At 43.7% G+C, this 17815-nt stretch overlaps 1 protein-coding gene across 3 annotated transcripts in view; it reads right to left on the reverse strand.

Annotated features, from left to right (window-relative positions):
* TUBGCP4 (tubulin gamma complex associated protein 4) overlaps positions 1-17815 on the reverse strand; it is a 39758-nt gene that overhangs the window by 2291 nt on the left and 19652 nt on the right. For 2 of the 3 annotated variants that reach the window (XM_049897324.1, XM_049897323.1), the window contains 11 exons: positions 16651-16852; positions 14038-14203; positions 13676-13800; positions 11544-11594; positions 11021-11126; positions 7185-7292; positions 6620-6758; positions 3359-3536; positions 2586-2720; positions 1047-1163; positions 261-400 (listed from right to left, as the gene is read on the reverse strand). In XM_049897324.1, coding sequence (XP_049753281.1) covers positions 261-400; positions 1047-1163; positions 2586-2720; positions 3359-3536; positions 6620-6758; positions 7185-7292; positions 11021-11126; positions 11544-11594; positions 13676-13800; positions 14038-14203; positions 16651-16852 — 1467 coding nt within the window. The remainder of the gene's footprint in view (positions 1-260; positions 401-1046; positions 1164-2585; positions 2721-3358; positions 3537-6619; positions 6759-7184; positions 7293-11020; positions 11127-11543; positions 11595-13675; positions 13801-14037; positions 14204-16650; positions 16853-17815) is intronic. The other variant, XM_049897325.1, reaches the window with a different exon arrangement.

Here is a 17815-nt window from a genome sequence, read left to right on the forward strand (position 1 = left end):
GTAATCTTTACAGAAGCTGACAGACTGCCACATCTTTCTCCCGTGGAGCGGCTGGTGGGTTCAAACCACCGACATTTTGGTTAGCAGCTGAGTGCGTAACTACTGTGCCACCAGGGCTTCCCTTTGTCTGTCTGAGCCTTAGTGTCCTCATTTATGAAATGAGGGTATCTGGACTAGATAATGCCCAGAGTCTCCTTCCAACTCTGGAATTCTACCTCAAAACAAAACAATCTACTGAGTTCCCCAAAGGTTGTTCCTACCTGCCCAGAGTTCCACCAGCCTGGGTATAGTATTTGTTATAATCTAGGCGTAACAGTAGTTGAGCCAAATCTGAGTTGATCTGATGATTGCGAACACTGGAAAGAATCTTGAATAGGAGTGAGGACTGGCGGCTAAAGCCCTGCAGAGAGAAGAGCTCTGTGTCATCCCCCCTGCACCCACCGAGGCTCTTCACGTAAACCGTGAGTGTGTGCGAGGGGTGCCTGTGAGGGGAGGGCACGCGGTGGTGGGAGTTCCTTGGAAAAGCCTTGCTTGCAGTTCTACACAACACCTGGTCTTCTCACATTCCCATTTCTCTAGGCTCCTAAAACGACTTCTTGACACCAGGTCCACAGAATGCATGACTTCCTATGAAAGTACAGCAATTTAGCAGCTGGTTTCCAATTAATATATTCTGTTGTGTACAGGGTTTGGGGAGAGCCTGAGTGTTTTTGTTACAGGCAGATAATTACAATCTCAATGAAATAACGGGTTAGTCAAGGAAGTAAGGAGGTGGGAAGCAGAAACATGAGAACAAAGCCAGTGCATACTTGGCGGGCTGAGTAGTCAAGGCGGAGCTATTTCTGAACATTGTGAGGTCGCACATAGTTATCTGCTTCAAAATCCACCGATACCAACTTTTTTCCTTTGTATCTTGTTATTTCTGTGTGCATGTGCTGGGGAAACGCCTTACTGACTCAGGCGGCAAGATCGAGATTCTCCAGTGGAGAAAGCACCTTTAGTCCTTCTGACAGGACTGCGTGTCTCAGGAGGCCGGGCTGACTCACCTTCACGAGGATGCTCAGCTGTGCAGCTCCTCGCTCGTCCAGCGGCCCAAGGTTCTGACTGACCAGTGAGCAAAAGCTGTGACAGAGATCCAGGATCTCACTCAGGCAGTGAAACACCTACCCAACAAACACAGTGGGCATTAGGGAGGGAAGGAAGATACAGCTGTGAAATTAAAGATTCAGGAAAATAACTACGAGCTGACTTATTCCCATTCTCCCACATCTCACTTCAGGATACACACCGACACTTACAAGTCTCCTGCCAGCCCCTCAGATGCCACTTGTGTAAAACAAACTGGTCCCTTTCTGGCAAGGATGCTATCATTTTCTGAGTCACCCCTGTACAGAACCTCCACTCTAACCACAGGACACTAGTCATCACTCCTGGGGCACACCGATGGGGGTTCCTGCCTGTGAGCTCTGCTCCCAGCGTTGTCCTGTGCTGGGATACCCTTCCCTTTCATACCACTTCAAGTTCAACTTGCAGTGAGGCGTCCCCTTCCCCACTACAGCCATTAGTGAACCCCACTTCTCTCTCTGTCCATTATCTTGGCATTTGTTCAGGCCTCCTGAGCTTTTACTGCTCGCTGTGTGTACATGTTTCTTGCCTCTCCAAGTGGACTGTGAGCTCCTTAAGGGCAGAGCTGTAACTCAGACCTCTGCATCCCCAGTGCCTCACACAGCAAGCACTTAATATTTACTGACGATGACTTGCTCTGATAGGATGCTCTTCCTCTTGCTCTCCAAGTCTACCTGTCATAATGGTTCTCAGTGATTTCCAGTTCACAGAACCCTTTGGAATGGCATCTCTATAACTCACTCTTCCCAGGTGCAGCAAAACTAGCCCCAGATACCAGAACAGAAGTCTGCAGTGTTCTGGTGTGACTCAATGGAGGAGTCCGCTAGCTCACACAAGAGGTGAAGTGTGACTGTCACAGCGGAAAGGACACGAGGGAGCACTTTGGTCCTGCTTTTTATGCTGCAGCTGCAAACACCTGTGCGCTTTCAAAAGCACTGACACCTGGACCCCATTCCAGAGATTCTCATTTACGTGGGTTGGGTCTCAGACTGAAAAGTTCTGCAGAACATTCCAACGTGCAGCCAAGGTTGAGATGAACTGTCCTAAAGGAAGTAACCCCCCGACCCACACACCACTCCAGCTGTCTATGAAAACACCTTTCCAACAACTGGTCTATCCTGATCCAAAAGATTTCAAGACAGTAGAAATGCTTTTTTGTTGGCCTGTCTGTGGTGTCAGAAAGGTTTTTGAATTTCTTTAAATCCTTCCTTCTGGGGGTTAAACACATACTGTTTCATCTATAGCTGCTCACCACTCCCATTATATAGTGTTCTAGAAATTCAAAGATATTTAAGTTCTCCTTTAACATTTCCTTTTAGCTGTGCTTTATAAGCTGTTAAAAATGCTTAAAAATGGAGATGGAACAATTGCTTAGTGATAATCCTTATCCTGTCCACTCAGAGTGCCAAGGGACAGTCAGTGCTAGAAGCAGTCTGAGGAAACCAGGCATCCCCACTTACAGGCTTCAGCAAGATGAAGGACTGTGCCAGCAAATTGCTCAGGAAGTGGTCGTGAGCCAATCGGATGCTTTCAAAGTCTCGAGTAGAATTGATTTGATGGAGCAGCTGTGAGAACTGAGACTCCAGCACGTCTACCTGATAGACAATTACACAAATAATGTTAGCACCTTGCATATCTGATTACCCAAGGACAGTGAGATGCCTGACAGGATGAAATAGAAATTTCTGGCCCCACTCATCATCTTCCTAACCAAGCCACTTTAAAGTTGACCAAAGACTCCTTAATTTTGCCCAGCCTTGCAGAAAGTTATCTGCCTAAGTCCTAACAACCCCCAGGGTCTTGGCAGACCTCCCCTGACCCATCCACTCACGCCACATCCTTCCACTGACTTGCTTAAGTCCTGTAGGATCCAGAATTTATAGCAAAGTATAAAAATAACAGTCAAAGCAACAACAATTCATGCACTGCTGATTAAGGACCCCATTCCTTATTCTCCTTCATTTATTTCCACTTTCCCCTAAGATGTCCCCAAGAGACACACCTAGTGATACGGTTCCCGGATTTTCTCAAACATCAGCGTTTTACCAGCTGCAGGATCGCAGTCCCTCTTCAGTACCTCTCCTCACGCCCCTTCCCCTCCTCACCCCTCAGGACAGACCTGGAGATAGTACTGGAGGTTGTCCACCAAGGACAGACCTGGAGATAGTACTGGAGGTTGTCCACCAAGGACAGACCTGGAGATAGTACTGGAGGTTGTCCACCAAGGACAGACCTGGAGATAGTACTGGAGGTTGTCCACCAAGAAGGCCATGTGGTTACGTAGGCGCCACTTGACTGCGTCGGTCTGGTTGGACTGGAGGTGTTTGCGCTGCATCTGCAGGGCCCAGCAGTGCTGCAGCTGAGCTTGTACGCGGCGCACACTCAGCAAGTACTTGAAAACGACGTTGTACCTGGAGGGAGACACCAGGCTGTTCAGATCACCCCACCCTCAGAACAGACCCCAGAACTCTGTGCCCCACCCCTCCCCAAAAAAGGCAGGAAGAAGAATGGCTAGAGGTGGAGACAACTGAATTGTGGTTTATGTATACAGTGGAGTGTTACACGGCAGTCAACTCTCCAACACAACACAATGGATCTTGGCAATATGATTCTGAATGAAAAAAGTAAATCTTAAAAGATTAAATGTAGTCTGATACCTTTTTTATAAATGCTTAAAACAACTAAAAGCAAAAAAAAAAAAAAAATTGTATATATATATACACATACACACTTTTGGGGGATATACATATATAGATGTTATAAAACTATATAAAAAGGAAAGTAAGAATACATGGAATTTAAGATAGTGGTTACCCTGGGTTGGGGGGAGGCATGGAGAGGTCTGGGGAGGATCGTATAGGTACCCACGGCCGTCAAGTCAATTCTGACTCATAGCGACCCTACAGGACAGAGTAGAACTGCCCCATAGGGTATCCAAGGAGCAGCTGGTGGATTCGAACTGCTGACCTTTTGGTTAGCAGCCAGGCTCTTAACCACTGCACCACCAAGACTCCATCACAAAGGTAGATGGACATTATTGTCAGTGTTCTCATTTTCATACTAGAAAGTGGTTTTATGGCTAGTCTCTGTATATGTGTTAAAGAAGGAAGATCTTGCACAGACCAATAATAGTGTATTCCAGAGTTTTGGGTTTTATGGACCAAGGACTGTGATTAATCCTATTCTCTGTCCCTGAGGCCCAAAGAGGGGCAAACGCCTGCCTCCCAGCAAGCTCAGGGACTTAATTAATGCTGAGACCCCATACTGAGAAGACACATGAGAAGAGAAGCTGACCCCTGGTAGGAGTGATACACCTCCTGTTCTTAGGCAGGCTTGCAGGAGAAAATCTGATTCTATCTGGTTTTTGAAATTATCTCTATAGAACAAACATATCAAAATAGTAGACCTTATCTGTATCCTGGTTTGAAGAAACTCAACCATAAAAAGACATTTTTCAGATAACTGAGGAAATCTCAATACAGACTGGATATTAGATAAGGAATTATTAATTTTGTTGGGTGTGATAATGGCATTGTAGTAATGTTAAAAATATGCCTTTTTTGAACTGTCCACTGAAAGGAGTAAAATCGCATGTCTGAAAAAAGCTCTATCAAAAAAAAGGGGAGGGGGCTGATGAAACAAGTAGCAAAATGTTGATGGCTATTGAAGCAAGATAATGAGTACACAGGAATTTGTTATAATCTATTTATATTTGACCATTTTCATAAAAAAAAAATAAAACAAAACAACCCTAAACTCCATTTCTTCAAAGGTGTTAAAACTCTTTCAAGACCCGCTTTTCTGCTTTTAATTTTTTTTTAATATTACTATGTGTTTTCATTAACGGAAGCATGCCGAGTAATGAAATGTGTTTAAATTTTTGGTTGGTAATACGGATTTTGAAAAATGTGGGACTACATGGTTACCACAAACCTTGAGGGTTCTCGGGCACCATGACTGGTGGGTGCCTGTCTTTCTCATCAGTCATGGGAGGCATGATTTATTGCAGGGCTCCTTCTATTAGGGTACATGGGGAATCTTTAGTTTTCTAAAGATGACACAAACAAAAAACAAAACCAAATTCACCAGGGTTCCCTATCACACAGGAAACCATAAATATGCTTACAAGGGTCATCTAGTGGTACAAAAGCCAAAAGAGACAAAATTTTTACCCAGTCACACTTCCTGAATGTACTACCTCACATTTCAGCCTGATATCCCAGTTATTTTGCTTCAGTGAGCATTTCTTTCACCTTTCGCCATTACATAAGTTCCCACTGCAGGGCAGCGAATACTTTTAGTGGGGAAAGTAGGGTCCCAAGAAACTTGAGAGGTGGAAAAAGTTTGTGGGGTACTGTATGTTCCCTGCGTCATGAAAGGGTTAAGAGCATATCAAGTTAGGTGTTAAGCAGACCGTTCACCTGTGGGATGCTGTGAGTTACGAAGTTTTGGAGGCTCTCTGACAAGATCCATGCAGCTTACCTAGGTGGGCCATGGGCTCTGAACCTGCCAAAGAATCTTCTCCCTCAACCAGCCTCATCTCTTCCCGTTCATGCCCAGTCTATCATATTCTAAGCTTCTCTACCTTCAAAAAGTAGAAGGTTGTGAAGATGAAAGGGGAAAATGAAGAGAGGTAGTTGGAAGAGGAGATGGCCCTTTTGTTCCTTTGCTTTCCCTCTTCACTTCTCCAGCATCACTGAGCATGACAGTTTCCATCCTCCACCCAAGGCCAGTGGCCAGTTCTCTAACCAGTAATAGGGTTTGGGAAGTCCCCTGAAATGGTGCAGGGATGGATTTCAGTCAGAGGCCATCAGCAGTCAAGTATTCTCCCACCTCCCTTCTCTACAGCTCTAGTTCCCATATGGTTTGGGGACACTGTGTCCCAACCAGGGCCAAGCAACAGCATTTTGAAGGCCAAGAAAGAACAAACCTGATCAGAGTCTCTTAGCACCTGGGTCCAGTTCCTTTATTGCATCCCCCCAGACTGGGTGCCCTGCTCCCTCTCCCTGTGGGTAAGCAGGTGATCATCTCCCCGGTGACTAAAATCCACAGCAGATAGGAGGACTTTCCCAAGCAAACCAACAAAAAATTACAAAAGTTAGGGAGGAGCTTTGTCAGATCTGATGCAATTATCAAGGGTTAGACTCTCAATGTAGTGCTTGAGACTGCATCTTCTAGAGATTATAAATATTGCAGCCTGCAATATTTTATTATCATGGTTTTTAAAAAACTTTTAATTTCTGATGGTTTTAAGTGAGCTTACACCCTCCATTTCATCCCAGTGTCCACCATTCCCTACTTTCTCATGTGTGCAGCTTCACTTTTGAATGCTATCTGCCCAGCCCTGGATGGCATCTGAGTCTGCAACCTCTGATCCACACAGATTGCTAAACACTAGCTGGGGACTATCCTGCTCCCACCAATTCTATCCCTGCTAACTTCTTCCCTTGGAAGCAAGGTGGGTAATATTTGCCAGAAACTCGGGAATACTCACTTTTCCAGGACAGCAGGGGTGAAGAGAATGTGTAGTGGCCACTGCACTTTGTAGGAAAGACCTAGGGCTGCCCAGCCTGATGCAGGGGTTTCCCGGGGAGAAGTTTCCCGAGAAGGCCCCTCTCTTGCCTGAGTAGCATCTGCAATGGCCAAGAAAAGACAAGACTGTTAATGAGAGCCTCAACAAAGTGAACAGCTCTTGATGAGAGCACACTTAAGCCTGCAGTGTCAGAACACAGAGGGCATGAAGGCAGAGGGCAAGAACACTCCTACGTGAGTGTTCCTCCCTCTGGGGAGGCCTTTTAGACATTTTTTTTTCAGCCTCAATGTCTGGAGGCTGGTAAACAGCAAAAATAAATATGGACCATTCCAGCAGCATGACAGAAAAAGAACGTGGCCTGGGCATCTCATGTAAGCTCTCTGGACCTCCCTTTTCTCCTGTGTAAGATTAGCATACTGGACTAGAACACCTCTAAGGTCCAAAATTACATGGTTTCTGTGCAGGTGGATGGAAGCCGAGGTAGGAAAATGGGTGATGACCAGTAGAAGGAGAAGGAATGGCAAACCTTTGTGCTCCTTTCCATGATACTCAATTGTCAGATGCAGCAGAGGGAGAAGGTTGTCATCGTCTAGCAATACCTTGTGTGCTGACTGCTGAAAGGCCACATTCACATCTGCAAGAAAGGGCACAGGAGCTGATAAGACCTGGCTACATAACAAACCCAGACTCCTCCAGCTTCTGCTTCTCCCCTACCTGCCTAACAAGAATAGAGGACGTAGTAGACACCTGTTACTTTTGCCTGTCTAGCATTCATTCCTCCTTCCTGTTGTGCCCAGAACAATCCACATAGTTCCAGTGGGGCTGACAATACTCGACTCTAGGGGAGTGGGTGACACGGGCGTGCTCTGATGGAACATAATATTCCACTGTGGTCCAGTATTTTGTTCAGGGACATGAACATGACCCAAGCCAGACCAATCCAGCAACGAAGCTCTATTCAGACTCTAAAGAGAAGTGAAGCTTTTTTTCCCTAAACAAATAGGGACTTAGCAGAATGTAAACTTGGTGCTGCTGAAGGCCATCTTACCACCATATGAAGAAGGCCTGCCTGGGAAGAAAAGCAGAGGTGAAAGATGGAAAGAGATCAAGTCTTGAAGGTATCATGTGAGTCATCAGACCAAACTTTGCATACAGCCATCAAACCTCTGGGCTTTTCAGTTACATGAATCAATTTATTGTACGTGTAATAAATCAATAAACTTCCCTTTTTTTCTCTGCTTAATTGAGTACCAAAAAAAAAAAAAAAAAAAACCAAACCAAACCCACTGCCGTCGAGTTGACTCCGACTCATAGCGACCCTGTAGGACAGGGTAGAACCGCCCCATAGGGTTCCCAAGGAGCGGAACTTTTTGGTTAGCAGCCTAGCTCTTAACCACTATACCACCAGGGCTCCTAATTGAGTACCGTGGATATCTATTGTTCTACTGGATGAGAAAAATGGTCACCTTGCCTTCCCCCTCCCCCCATTTTTTTTTTGTTATGATTCTTACCCAACTCTACTCATGTGGTCTGGATAGGAATGGTCATCTTATTGATCATCAGTTGGTCAAGAGGTAGATACTTTACCCAACGAGGTATATCCTACATCTCTGACCTCTTTGGCCACAGTGATTGATTGACAGCATATCATCTGGACCAGACGAATCAAATCCCTTTCCTTGGGATTTTTTTGTTTTTTACTTTTATTTCTTTACATTTTATTTATTTTGTTTTTGCTGAAATATACACAGCAAAACATTTACCAATTCAACAGTTTTTACATGTACTATTTAGTGACACTGATTACCTTCCTCAAGTTGTGCAACCGTTCCCACCATTTGTTGAGTTGTTCCTCATTAACATCAACTCACTGCCATCTAAGGTTCCCATCCAATCTTTCAAGTTGCTGTTGTCAATTAGATCCCATATAGATAGTTCTTAAAAGAGCACAATGCTCAAGGCAGACCTTTTTTTACTAGTTAAGGTAAACTACTGTTTGGTTTTAAGAAGACTTCAGGGGATATTTTTGGCTCAAGGTTCAAACATTATCTCAGGGCAATAGTTTTAGGCGTTCAAGCCCCCTCCATGGCTTCAGAAAGTCTAAAGTCCATAAGAATATGTAATTCTGCATTTTCCCCCTCTTGATCAGGATTCTTCGATGGAATATTTGATCAAAATGTTCAGTAATGGTAGCTAGGCACCATCCAGTTCTTCTGGGTCATGGCAGACAAAGGAGGCAGTTATTCATGGAGGCAATTAGCCGCACATTCCATTTCCTCCTCCTATTCCTGACTCTCCTTCCTCTGTTGTTCCAGGTGAACAGAGACCAATTGTTGTGCCTTGAATGGCTGCTTGCAAGCTTTTAAGGCCCCAGGCACTATGAAACGAACTAGGGGGTAGAATAGAACAACTAAACATGTTATCAGGGCAATTAACTGAGATGGTCCATGAAACCATGACACTAAACCTCCAAATGAAGGAACCAATCCCATGAGGTATTTGGTTGTAGAGAAGCAGTCTCAGCAGCTACTCTTTTTTGTTGTTGTTGTAAATATATCTACCACACAACTTTTGCCAATAAACTTTCTCTCAGGTGTAAACTTTTTCCAGGTGTAAAGCTTATTAACAGCAATTATAGTAACTGGCTGTGCAACTCTACCCTTAAGCAATGTGATTTTTCCATTTTTTTATTTTTACTAACCCCCGTTTTCCCCTCCTTCCTGCCCCTGGTAACCACTAACAAACTTTGGTCTCTATATATTTGCCTTTTTTTGTCTTTTTCTATAAGTGAAAAAAAAAAAAGCTCATAAAATATTTGTCCATTTGTGATTGGCTTATTTCACTCAGCAGTCTTCAAGCTCCATCCATATTGTAGCGTGTATCAAGACTTCATTTCTCTTACCAGCTGAGTAGTATTCCACTGTATGTACGTACCACATTTTCTTTATCCATGTATCTACTGATGGGCATTTAGGTTGTTTCTACCTTTTGTCTATTGTGAACAGTGCTGCAATGAACATTGGTGTACAAGTCTCTTTTTGTCTGCTTTCAAGTCTTTTGGGTATACACCTAGGAGTGGAATTGCTGGGTCATATGGTAGTTCTATTTTTAGTGTTTTGAGGGACCGTCACACTGTTTTCCACAACAGCTGTACCATTTTGCATTCCCACTAGCAGTGGATAAGTGTTCCAATTTCCCCATATCCCGCCAAGATTTGTCATTTTATCTTAGCCATCCTAGTGGGATGGTATCTCAATGATGGCTTTTGATTTGCATCCCTCTGATGGCTAATGAAGGAGCCCTGCTGGTGCAGCGGTCAAGTGCTTGGCTGCTTACCGAAAGGCCTGTGGTTCGAAAGCACCAGCAGCTCTGTGGGAGAAAGATGTGGCAGTCTGCTTCCGTAGAGATTTATAGCCCTGGAAAGCCTATGGGGTTGCCATGAGTCAGAACGGACTCGACGGCAGTGGGTGGGATGGTTACTGATGCTGAGCATCTTTTCATGTGTTTGGTGGTCATCTGAATGTCTTCTTTGGTGAAATGTCTATTCAAGTCCTTTGCCTGTTTTATGATTGGGTTATTTGTCTTTTGTTAAGTTTTTGAAGTTTTATATATATATTGGTTATTAGATTCTTGTTGGGTATATGGTATCCAAAGATGTTCTCCTAGGCAGTAGCTTGTCTCTTCACTTTTTTAGTAAAGTCTTTGGATGAACAGAAGTTTTTAATTTTTATAAGGACTCATTCCTTGGGATTTGTTAAGTTGCTACTGGATAGACCAGGTTTGCTTCCTCCACTAGAGGACACTATGGAGCGTGTTCTGGGAGTTGTTGGTGGCCATGTTTCTAGATGGGGCTGGAAGGCCACCAAAGAGCATAGAAGAAGCACAAACAAGATATGGTAAAAGAAAGAATGCTAGTAGAATCCAAGTTCCTAGTTTCAGTCGTTCCGAGGCCCAGCTACAATTATCTGACTGGAGTTTTAGATACACTAGCAAACATACTTCCCTTTTCTACCAAGGTTACTTCTGGTTAGGTTTCCATCATTCACAACGTAAAGAGTTCTAATACAACACTGCAAACAGCAATCAGCCCCAATATATCCCTTAAGGCAGATTTGGGTATAATCCAATGAGATACATACAATACCTGGTTTGAAAGGCTGCGCCAACTCTTCACTGCCAAGATGGTGTTCCTAATGACCTCAGCGAGAAGCCTACCTGAAGGGGCCTTCCATCTTTGGAAACACTGTCCTGAAACTCACCAGGCTGCTCTTATGTGGAACAGGGTTCGATGGCTTGGCAGTAGCCAAGAAAAACCCTGCGACTTCAGTAAGCTGGCAGTTCTCAGGGCCAGAGGGCAATTACCATGCTCAGTTACTGCAGTGGGTGGTGTTTTTAACATGTGTTGAGCTGTGTCAATGAAGGCCTGAAACAGTTCTCCACGTCCCAGAAGATAGAAGTCTTTAATGATCTGAGGAAAGAATTTCAATTTACAATTCAGCAGGACCAGGAGCTCCTCACTATCCTAAGGGAATTACATGTATAATGAAATTTCCAACCTCATCAGTCTGAGCCCAACCTACAAAAGGATACAGCCTTTTGGCATTGAAAGGAGGCATCCTTAACAATTCCTCAAGGCAGGATGACTGGTATATGTTTGGCATCATTTATTCAATGGCAATACAATTATATTATGCCTGGAGAAAATATACACCCAAATCTTTGTATTATAATAGATCTGTAGTGTTAGGCATAGTTTGCTCACTTGGGTAAAGACATATGAAATCACTCCTGAAGTCTGGGTATAGGCAACCTGTGGTCTCAGGAAAGGCTGGCAAATGACAACCATTTCCCACCAGCATCATTTTAAGAGTTGAATAGCTGTTACCTTCAGCTGACCCAGTAAGTCTGACTCTTCTACCATAAGCTTCCAGAGATGCTGTAAAAAGAATCAACAAAACAAGGATAAAATTTTATTACAATGAAAACCCTGTACAAAAAACAGCTCTGAACGTATACACTGCTGGTGGGAATGTAAAATGGTACAACCACTTTAGAAATCAATTTGGCGTTTCCTTAAAAAGCTAGAAATACAAGTACCATACAATCCAGCAATCCCACTCCTTGGAATATATCCTAGAGAAATAAGAGGCGTCACACATATAGATATATGCACACCCATGTTCACTGCAGTACTATTCACAACAGCAAAAAGATGGAAACAACCTAGATGCCCATCAATGGACGAATGGATCAACAAATTATGGTATAATCACAAAATGGAATACTACACAACGATAAAGAACAATGATGAATCCACAAAACATCTCATAATACGGATCAATCTGGAATCATTATGCTGAGTGAAATCAGTCACAAAAGGACAAACATTGTATGAGACGACTATTATAAGAACTCAAGAAAAGGTTTAAACACAGAAGAAAACATTCTTTGATGGTTACGAGGGTGGGGAGGGAGGGAGATGGGTATTCGCTAACTAGATAGTAGACAAGAATTATCTTAGGTGAAGGGAAGGACAACACACAATACAGGGGAAGTCAGCACAACTGACTAAACCAAATCTAAGAAGTTTCCTGAATACGAACAAACACTTTGAGGGACAGAGTAGCAGGGGTGGGGGTCTGGGGACCCTGGTTTCGGGGGACGTCTAGGTCAACTGGCATAACAAAGTGTATTAAGAAATGTTCGGCATCCCACTTTGGTGAGCGGTGTCTGGGGTCTTAAAAGCTATCAAGCGGCCATGTGAGATACATCAATTGGTCCCAAACCACCTGGAGCAAAGGAAAATGAAGAACACCAAAGACATAAGAAAAATACTAGCCCAAGAGACAGAAAGGGCCACATAAACCAGAGACTCCATCAGCCTGAGACCAGAAGAACTAGATGGTGACTGGCTACCACCAATGACTGCACTGACAGGGAACACAACAGTCCCTGATGGAGGAGAAAAGTGGGATGCAGAATTCAAATTCACATAAGAACACCAGACTTAATGGTCTGAGACTGAAGGAACCCCAGAAAACATGGCCACCAGACTCTCTGTCAACCCAGAACTAAAACCATTCCTGAAGCCAGCTCTTCAGACAAAGATTAGACTGGACTATACAACATGAAATGATACTCGTGAAGAGTGTGCTTCTTAGCTCAAGTAGATACCCGAGACTAAACGGGCAGCTCCTGTCTGAGGGCAAGATGAGATGGCAAAAAGGGACAGGAGCTGGTTGAATTGACACTAGAAAGCCGGGGTGGAAAGGAGAAGTGTGCTGTCACATTATAGGGAGAGCAACTAGAGTCACATAACAATGTGTGTAAGTTTTTGTATGAGAAACTAACTTGAGCTGTGAACTTCAACTTAAAGCACAATAAAAAAAAAAAAGGTTCTGAACAAATCTAGAAATATATTGAAAAAAAGAATATACACCACGACCAAGCTGGGTCAATCCCAGCAATGAAGGGATAGTTTAACGTTAAAAAAAAAGTGAGATGGAAATTTTCTGGAACTAGACAGTGTTGATGACTGCACGACAGTGTGAATATACCAAAAACCACTGAACGGTACACATTAAAATGGTTAAAATGTTGAGTTTTATGTTGTATGACTTAAAAATTCTTTTAATGTGAATGTCATTTACCACATTAAAGATTAAAGGAGAAAATCATGTGATCATCTCAACAGATGGAGAAAAAGCACCTGGTAAAATTCAACATTCAGTCATACGTTAAAGAAAGGAAAAGAGCGAGAGAGAAGGCAGAAAAGGAGAAGAAAGCACAGTGACAGAATGAAATGTCTTTCTGCTGATAAAGGTCACGCTGTCTGAGGTGAGAAGACGAAGGCAGTTCTGCCTCTATTATTAAAGGCAATGCTTTTCTTTCCTTTCTGCCCCCCAACTCTCTCAAACAAGCTAAGCTCTAACCACGACAAGAAACAAAAGCCAAGTACTCAATTTCTGGGGAACCCGTCCATCTTCTTTCTAAAAAAATGTCAGATGCAGGACAAACCTCAGCCACGGTGCTACGGATGCGATCCACCACCTGCTCAAAATCCACGAGGCTGAAGAGCGGCTGCTGCTTGAGTCGATGCAGCTCTGCAGCGAAAGTGTCCTCCTGGTTTTTCAAAATGGATCCTGCCAAACAGGAAGGCACTGTCAAAGGAAGTCAGAGAGCGCCTGGCACAGGCAAGGTTTTCTGGAGAGGGTGCGGCTCCTTCACCTGCCTCTCAGGAAAGCATGTCACGGCTGTGCTTTAATCTCACCACATAAATCTTGGTAGCTGCTCACTGTGACCAGGCAGACTGCTGGACCACTCAGTATTGAGTAAGAAGAGCCTTTGAAGATGCAGGAGATTGGGCAAGAGTTTCCTACCTTTTCTAGTTAGGTTCACATTTTGATTCTCAAACATCTGGACAGATTCTCCAACAAAGAGGATTTTCTCAGCCACCCTCACGGGGATGTAGGATGGCAAAATCTCCACACGTAGGGAAAACTGCTTGAGAGATGGCGCCAGCATGTTCTCTTCCTCAATTAGGCGCTGGTCAAGGAGATAATCCAAATCAGAGATGAAGGATGAAGCAAAGGAAAGCCAGAAAGCATCCAGTAACTCTCCCTCCTAACCATGACTTATACTTCCTAGAAGGAGGGACTTTAAATCTGAAGCTGCACAATTCTTAAATCACCAGTATTGGACAAAAACAAAAACCAAACCCATTGCCATCAAGCCGATCCCCACTCATACCGACTGCTGGATAGCTGTATTTAATTTTCAGGCAGCGGGCTGCCTTTTTTAACACGGGGATTTTAGTCCTCATCCTGCCTTTACCAGCTGTGTAAAAAGCTGTGCAAGGAATCACTCATCTGGAACTCAATTCCCTTATCGTACAAGGAGAGCTGGTCTTGACTTTTCCCAGGTACAAGGGTCTCGTTAGAAATGCAGCGTGTTTGGATCTTGTGAGACACGGTGGAAACGTGCTAGAAATGCCACGTTCTCGGCCCCTCCCCAGATGTAGAGAATCAGAAACGTGGAGAGGAGGCCCAGCGGTCTCTGGTTCAACCAGTGGTCCTGGTGATTCTGACGAACGCCAAAGTGTGAGAACCACTGACCAAGCCCATGGTGCCTCAGTCACTCAGGACCCTCCCGTGCCCTAACTTGCTTTTGATTTGACCCTTCTCTAGCTCCATCCCAGAACTCCTGGCTCCAAAATACCCCTGACTTTGATCTCTGCTGTTTGCCCTTTTTGATTTGGGCTTCAGGGATGGTGTTCCTCAGGGCACCAGCCCAGGGCCTCTTTTCCTCTCACTCTGCATACCCTCCTTAGACAATCTTATCTTCTTCTGTAGCTTAATGACCGCAGATATCTCATTATAAAAACTACGGACTTTTCAGACAAATGTGCAAACAAAATTTCACAGAACCTTCTGAAGTCACCCATGGATGCCAGGTGAAAAACTCCTGAGCTATATGCTGCTGCCCCCAAATCTCTGTCTTTAATCTACATTGCTCTCATGAGTTCAACACGTCCACAGTTGGACCTATCTTCTTTCCCCCAATAGCTGCTACACACATTCCATATCATCACTACCCACCTTGCTGCTGAAGGCAAAACCTAGGTATCATCCTTGACTCTTCCCTTCTGACCCATATCCAACCACTCACCAGGGTCTGCTGATTTTGTCTCCTGAACAGCTCTCAAACCCTTTTACTCTTCTCCACATTCACTGTTAGCTTTGGTTTGGGCAGTACTGTTTTTCACCTAAATATTCCCAACAGTCTCCTAACTGACCTACCTGCCCCCAGTCTTGATTTTCTTTCTAGTGAGTCCCTACATAGCATCCAGAGTGATTTCTCCATCATGTAAATCTGATGTTATTTTTTTGCCTAAAATTCTTCACTGGCTCCCAGCTCTGTCCAGGTTCAAGTCTAAACTCCTTTCCATTGTTTACAAGGGCCTTCATGATCTTGTCTCTGCTTAACAGCTTCATCTCTTTCCACCTCCCTCTCCCCTCTCTGCCCCTTACACTTTATATTTCAGCCTTCACACTACCATTTAATTGAATTACTAACGGTTCCCCATATAAGCCATGTCCTTCATGGCCTCTCTATCTTTACACACATCAGTCCCTCTGCCTGAAATATTTCTTGCCCTCTCCTCCCAAGCTCTTTGCAGTTTAGATGTACATTCCACCAAAGAGCCTTTGGTAGTTCCTCTAAGACTATGTTCCAGGATAGACAGCTCCACAATAATCGTAGGAGACTTCAACACCCCACTTTTGGTGAGGGCAGAACATCCAGAAAGAAGCTCAATAAAGACACAGAAGATCTAAATGCTAAAATCAACCAACTTGACCTCATAGACATATACAGAACATTCCACCCAATAGCAGCCAAGTATACTTTCCTTTCCAACGCACATGGAACATTCTCCAGGACAGATGACAGGTTAGGCCACAGAGGAAACTGTAACAGACTATGTTCCAGGAACAACCACATTCACTCTTTTCAGAGCACTCAGTGCATAGCAACATAACTGTTCACTTTTCTGTATCTTCCACTAAACGAGAGGCCCCTTAAGGACAGGCACTACTGTAACATTTTATTTGTCTACACAGTTCTTAACAGTGTCTGGCACATAACAGCATTCAATAAAATGTTATAATAGGATTAACGAATGAATGAGGATTATACAGGACTTTAGGAGTGCAATCAAAACTCCAAACCACATTTAAAAGCTATAGGGTACCTGTATCTTGTAGAGATAAGAATTATTACTAACCTCTTAAATGTATGTATGGGAGAAAGGAAAACAAGGAATCTCACAAATGTGTTTTCTATTTTGCAGTCTCACATTAGTTAAGATAAAGCCAAGTGTTTACATCTAATTTGTTTATGGAAGATGCTGGGAAGGGATCACTAAAAGATCACTGAGCTATAGATTTTTTTGACTCCTGGCAGGAGCTGGCTAGGCTTTTTGCTGTGCTCACCAAGTCCTGGAGTTCTTTCAGTTGTTTTCCTGTCAGCCCCCCAATGCCCAGGTCCTCCTCGTCCTCTTCTGGCTGGGCAGACACATTACCAGAACAGGGGCCCTGTTTGATAAAGAACTCTTCGTGCTGGTCCAAGAGCAGTCCATGAAGCATCCAGGCTGAGAGCTGCTTGTACATGACCCCATGACACATGGCCAGGACTCTGAGTGGAGAAGAAAGCAAGAACCTCAAAAGTCCTCTTAGAGACACCAAACCCCATGGGCACCACAGGGGCCATGCTTTCCACTGCTACGGGATAGGTGGAGGCCTGAGAATCTGATGAGTCATAAGGGAAATGGCCAATGAAGCTAAAAATTGTTGTGCTATTTTAACTTAAATGCTAATGGATAGACTAAGTGATTAAATGCCCAGACTTGTAAACTACTTACTGAAATTGAAAATTTTCTCTCCTCCTTTTGTGTAAGTAAACTTCAAAATTGATCCAAATTAAGTTAAAATTAAGTGGATTTGGAAGAGTATCTTTTTGGTTAGTACAAATACTGAATTTATTTTATTTTTGTTGGAGAGTAGATTCAATATGTGAGAGGCAGGCATATCTGAAAAAGCATCATCTACCAAAGTGCAGAAACTAAAACTAATGGGCAAAAGGTTGCTTAACAAAAACAAAAAAAAAAACCACTGCCATCCAGTCGATTCCGACTCATAGCGACCCTACAGTACAGAGTAGAATTGCCCTATAAGGATTCCAAGGAGCACCTGGTATATTTGAACTGCCGATCTTTTGATTAGCAGCCACAGCTCTTAACCGCTACGCCACCAGGGTTTCTGAAAGGTTGCTAGGGGAGGATATTCACCTGGTCTCAAAGAATCAGCCCACAGGTAACGATTACAAAAGGGAAAAGGAACCTAGGAACCTCCACAATGGAGACACCTAGCAGAAACCACCTAAATCAGGTGATAAAGCTTCACAACACCAATAATGAAACAAGCTGATTTCTGTGGGGCTGTACCTTCTGACCTCATGTAGTGGGAAGTAAACAACATCATCCATGTAGTATTCTTGCCAAAAATATTTAACCTGAATCTAATCATGAGGAAATAGATAAACCCAGACTGTCTACAAGACAACTGGCAAGAACTCTTTAAAAATGTCAATGTCATCAAA

Source organism: Elephas maximus, chromosome 10 (genome assembly GCF_024166365.1).
Source record: "Elephas maximus indicus isolate mEleMax1 chromosome 10, mEleMax1 primary haplotype, whole genome shotgun sequence".
Lineage (NCBI taxonomy): Eukaryota > Metazoa > Chordata > Mammalia > Proboscidea > Elephantidae > Elephas > Elephas maximus.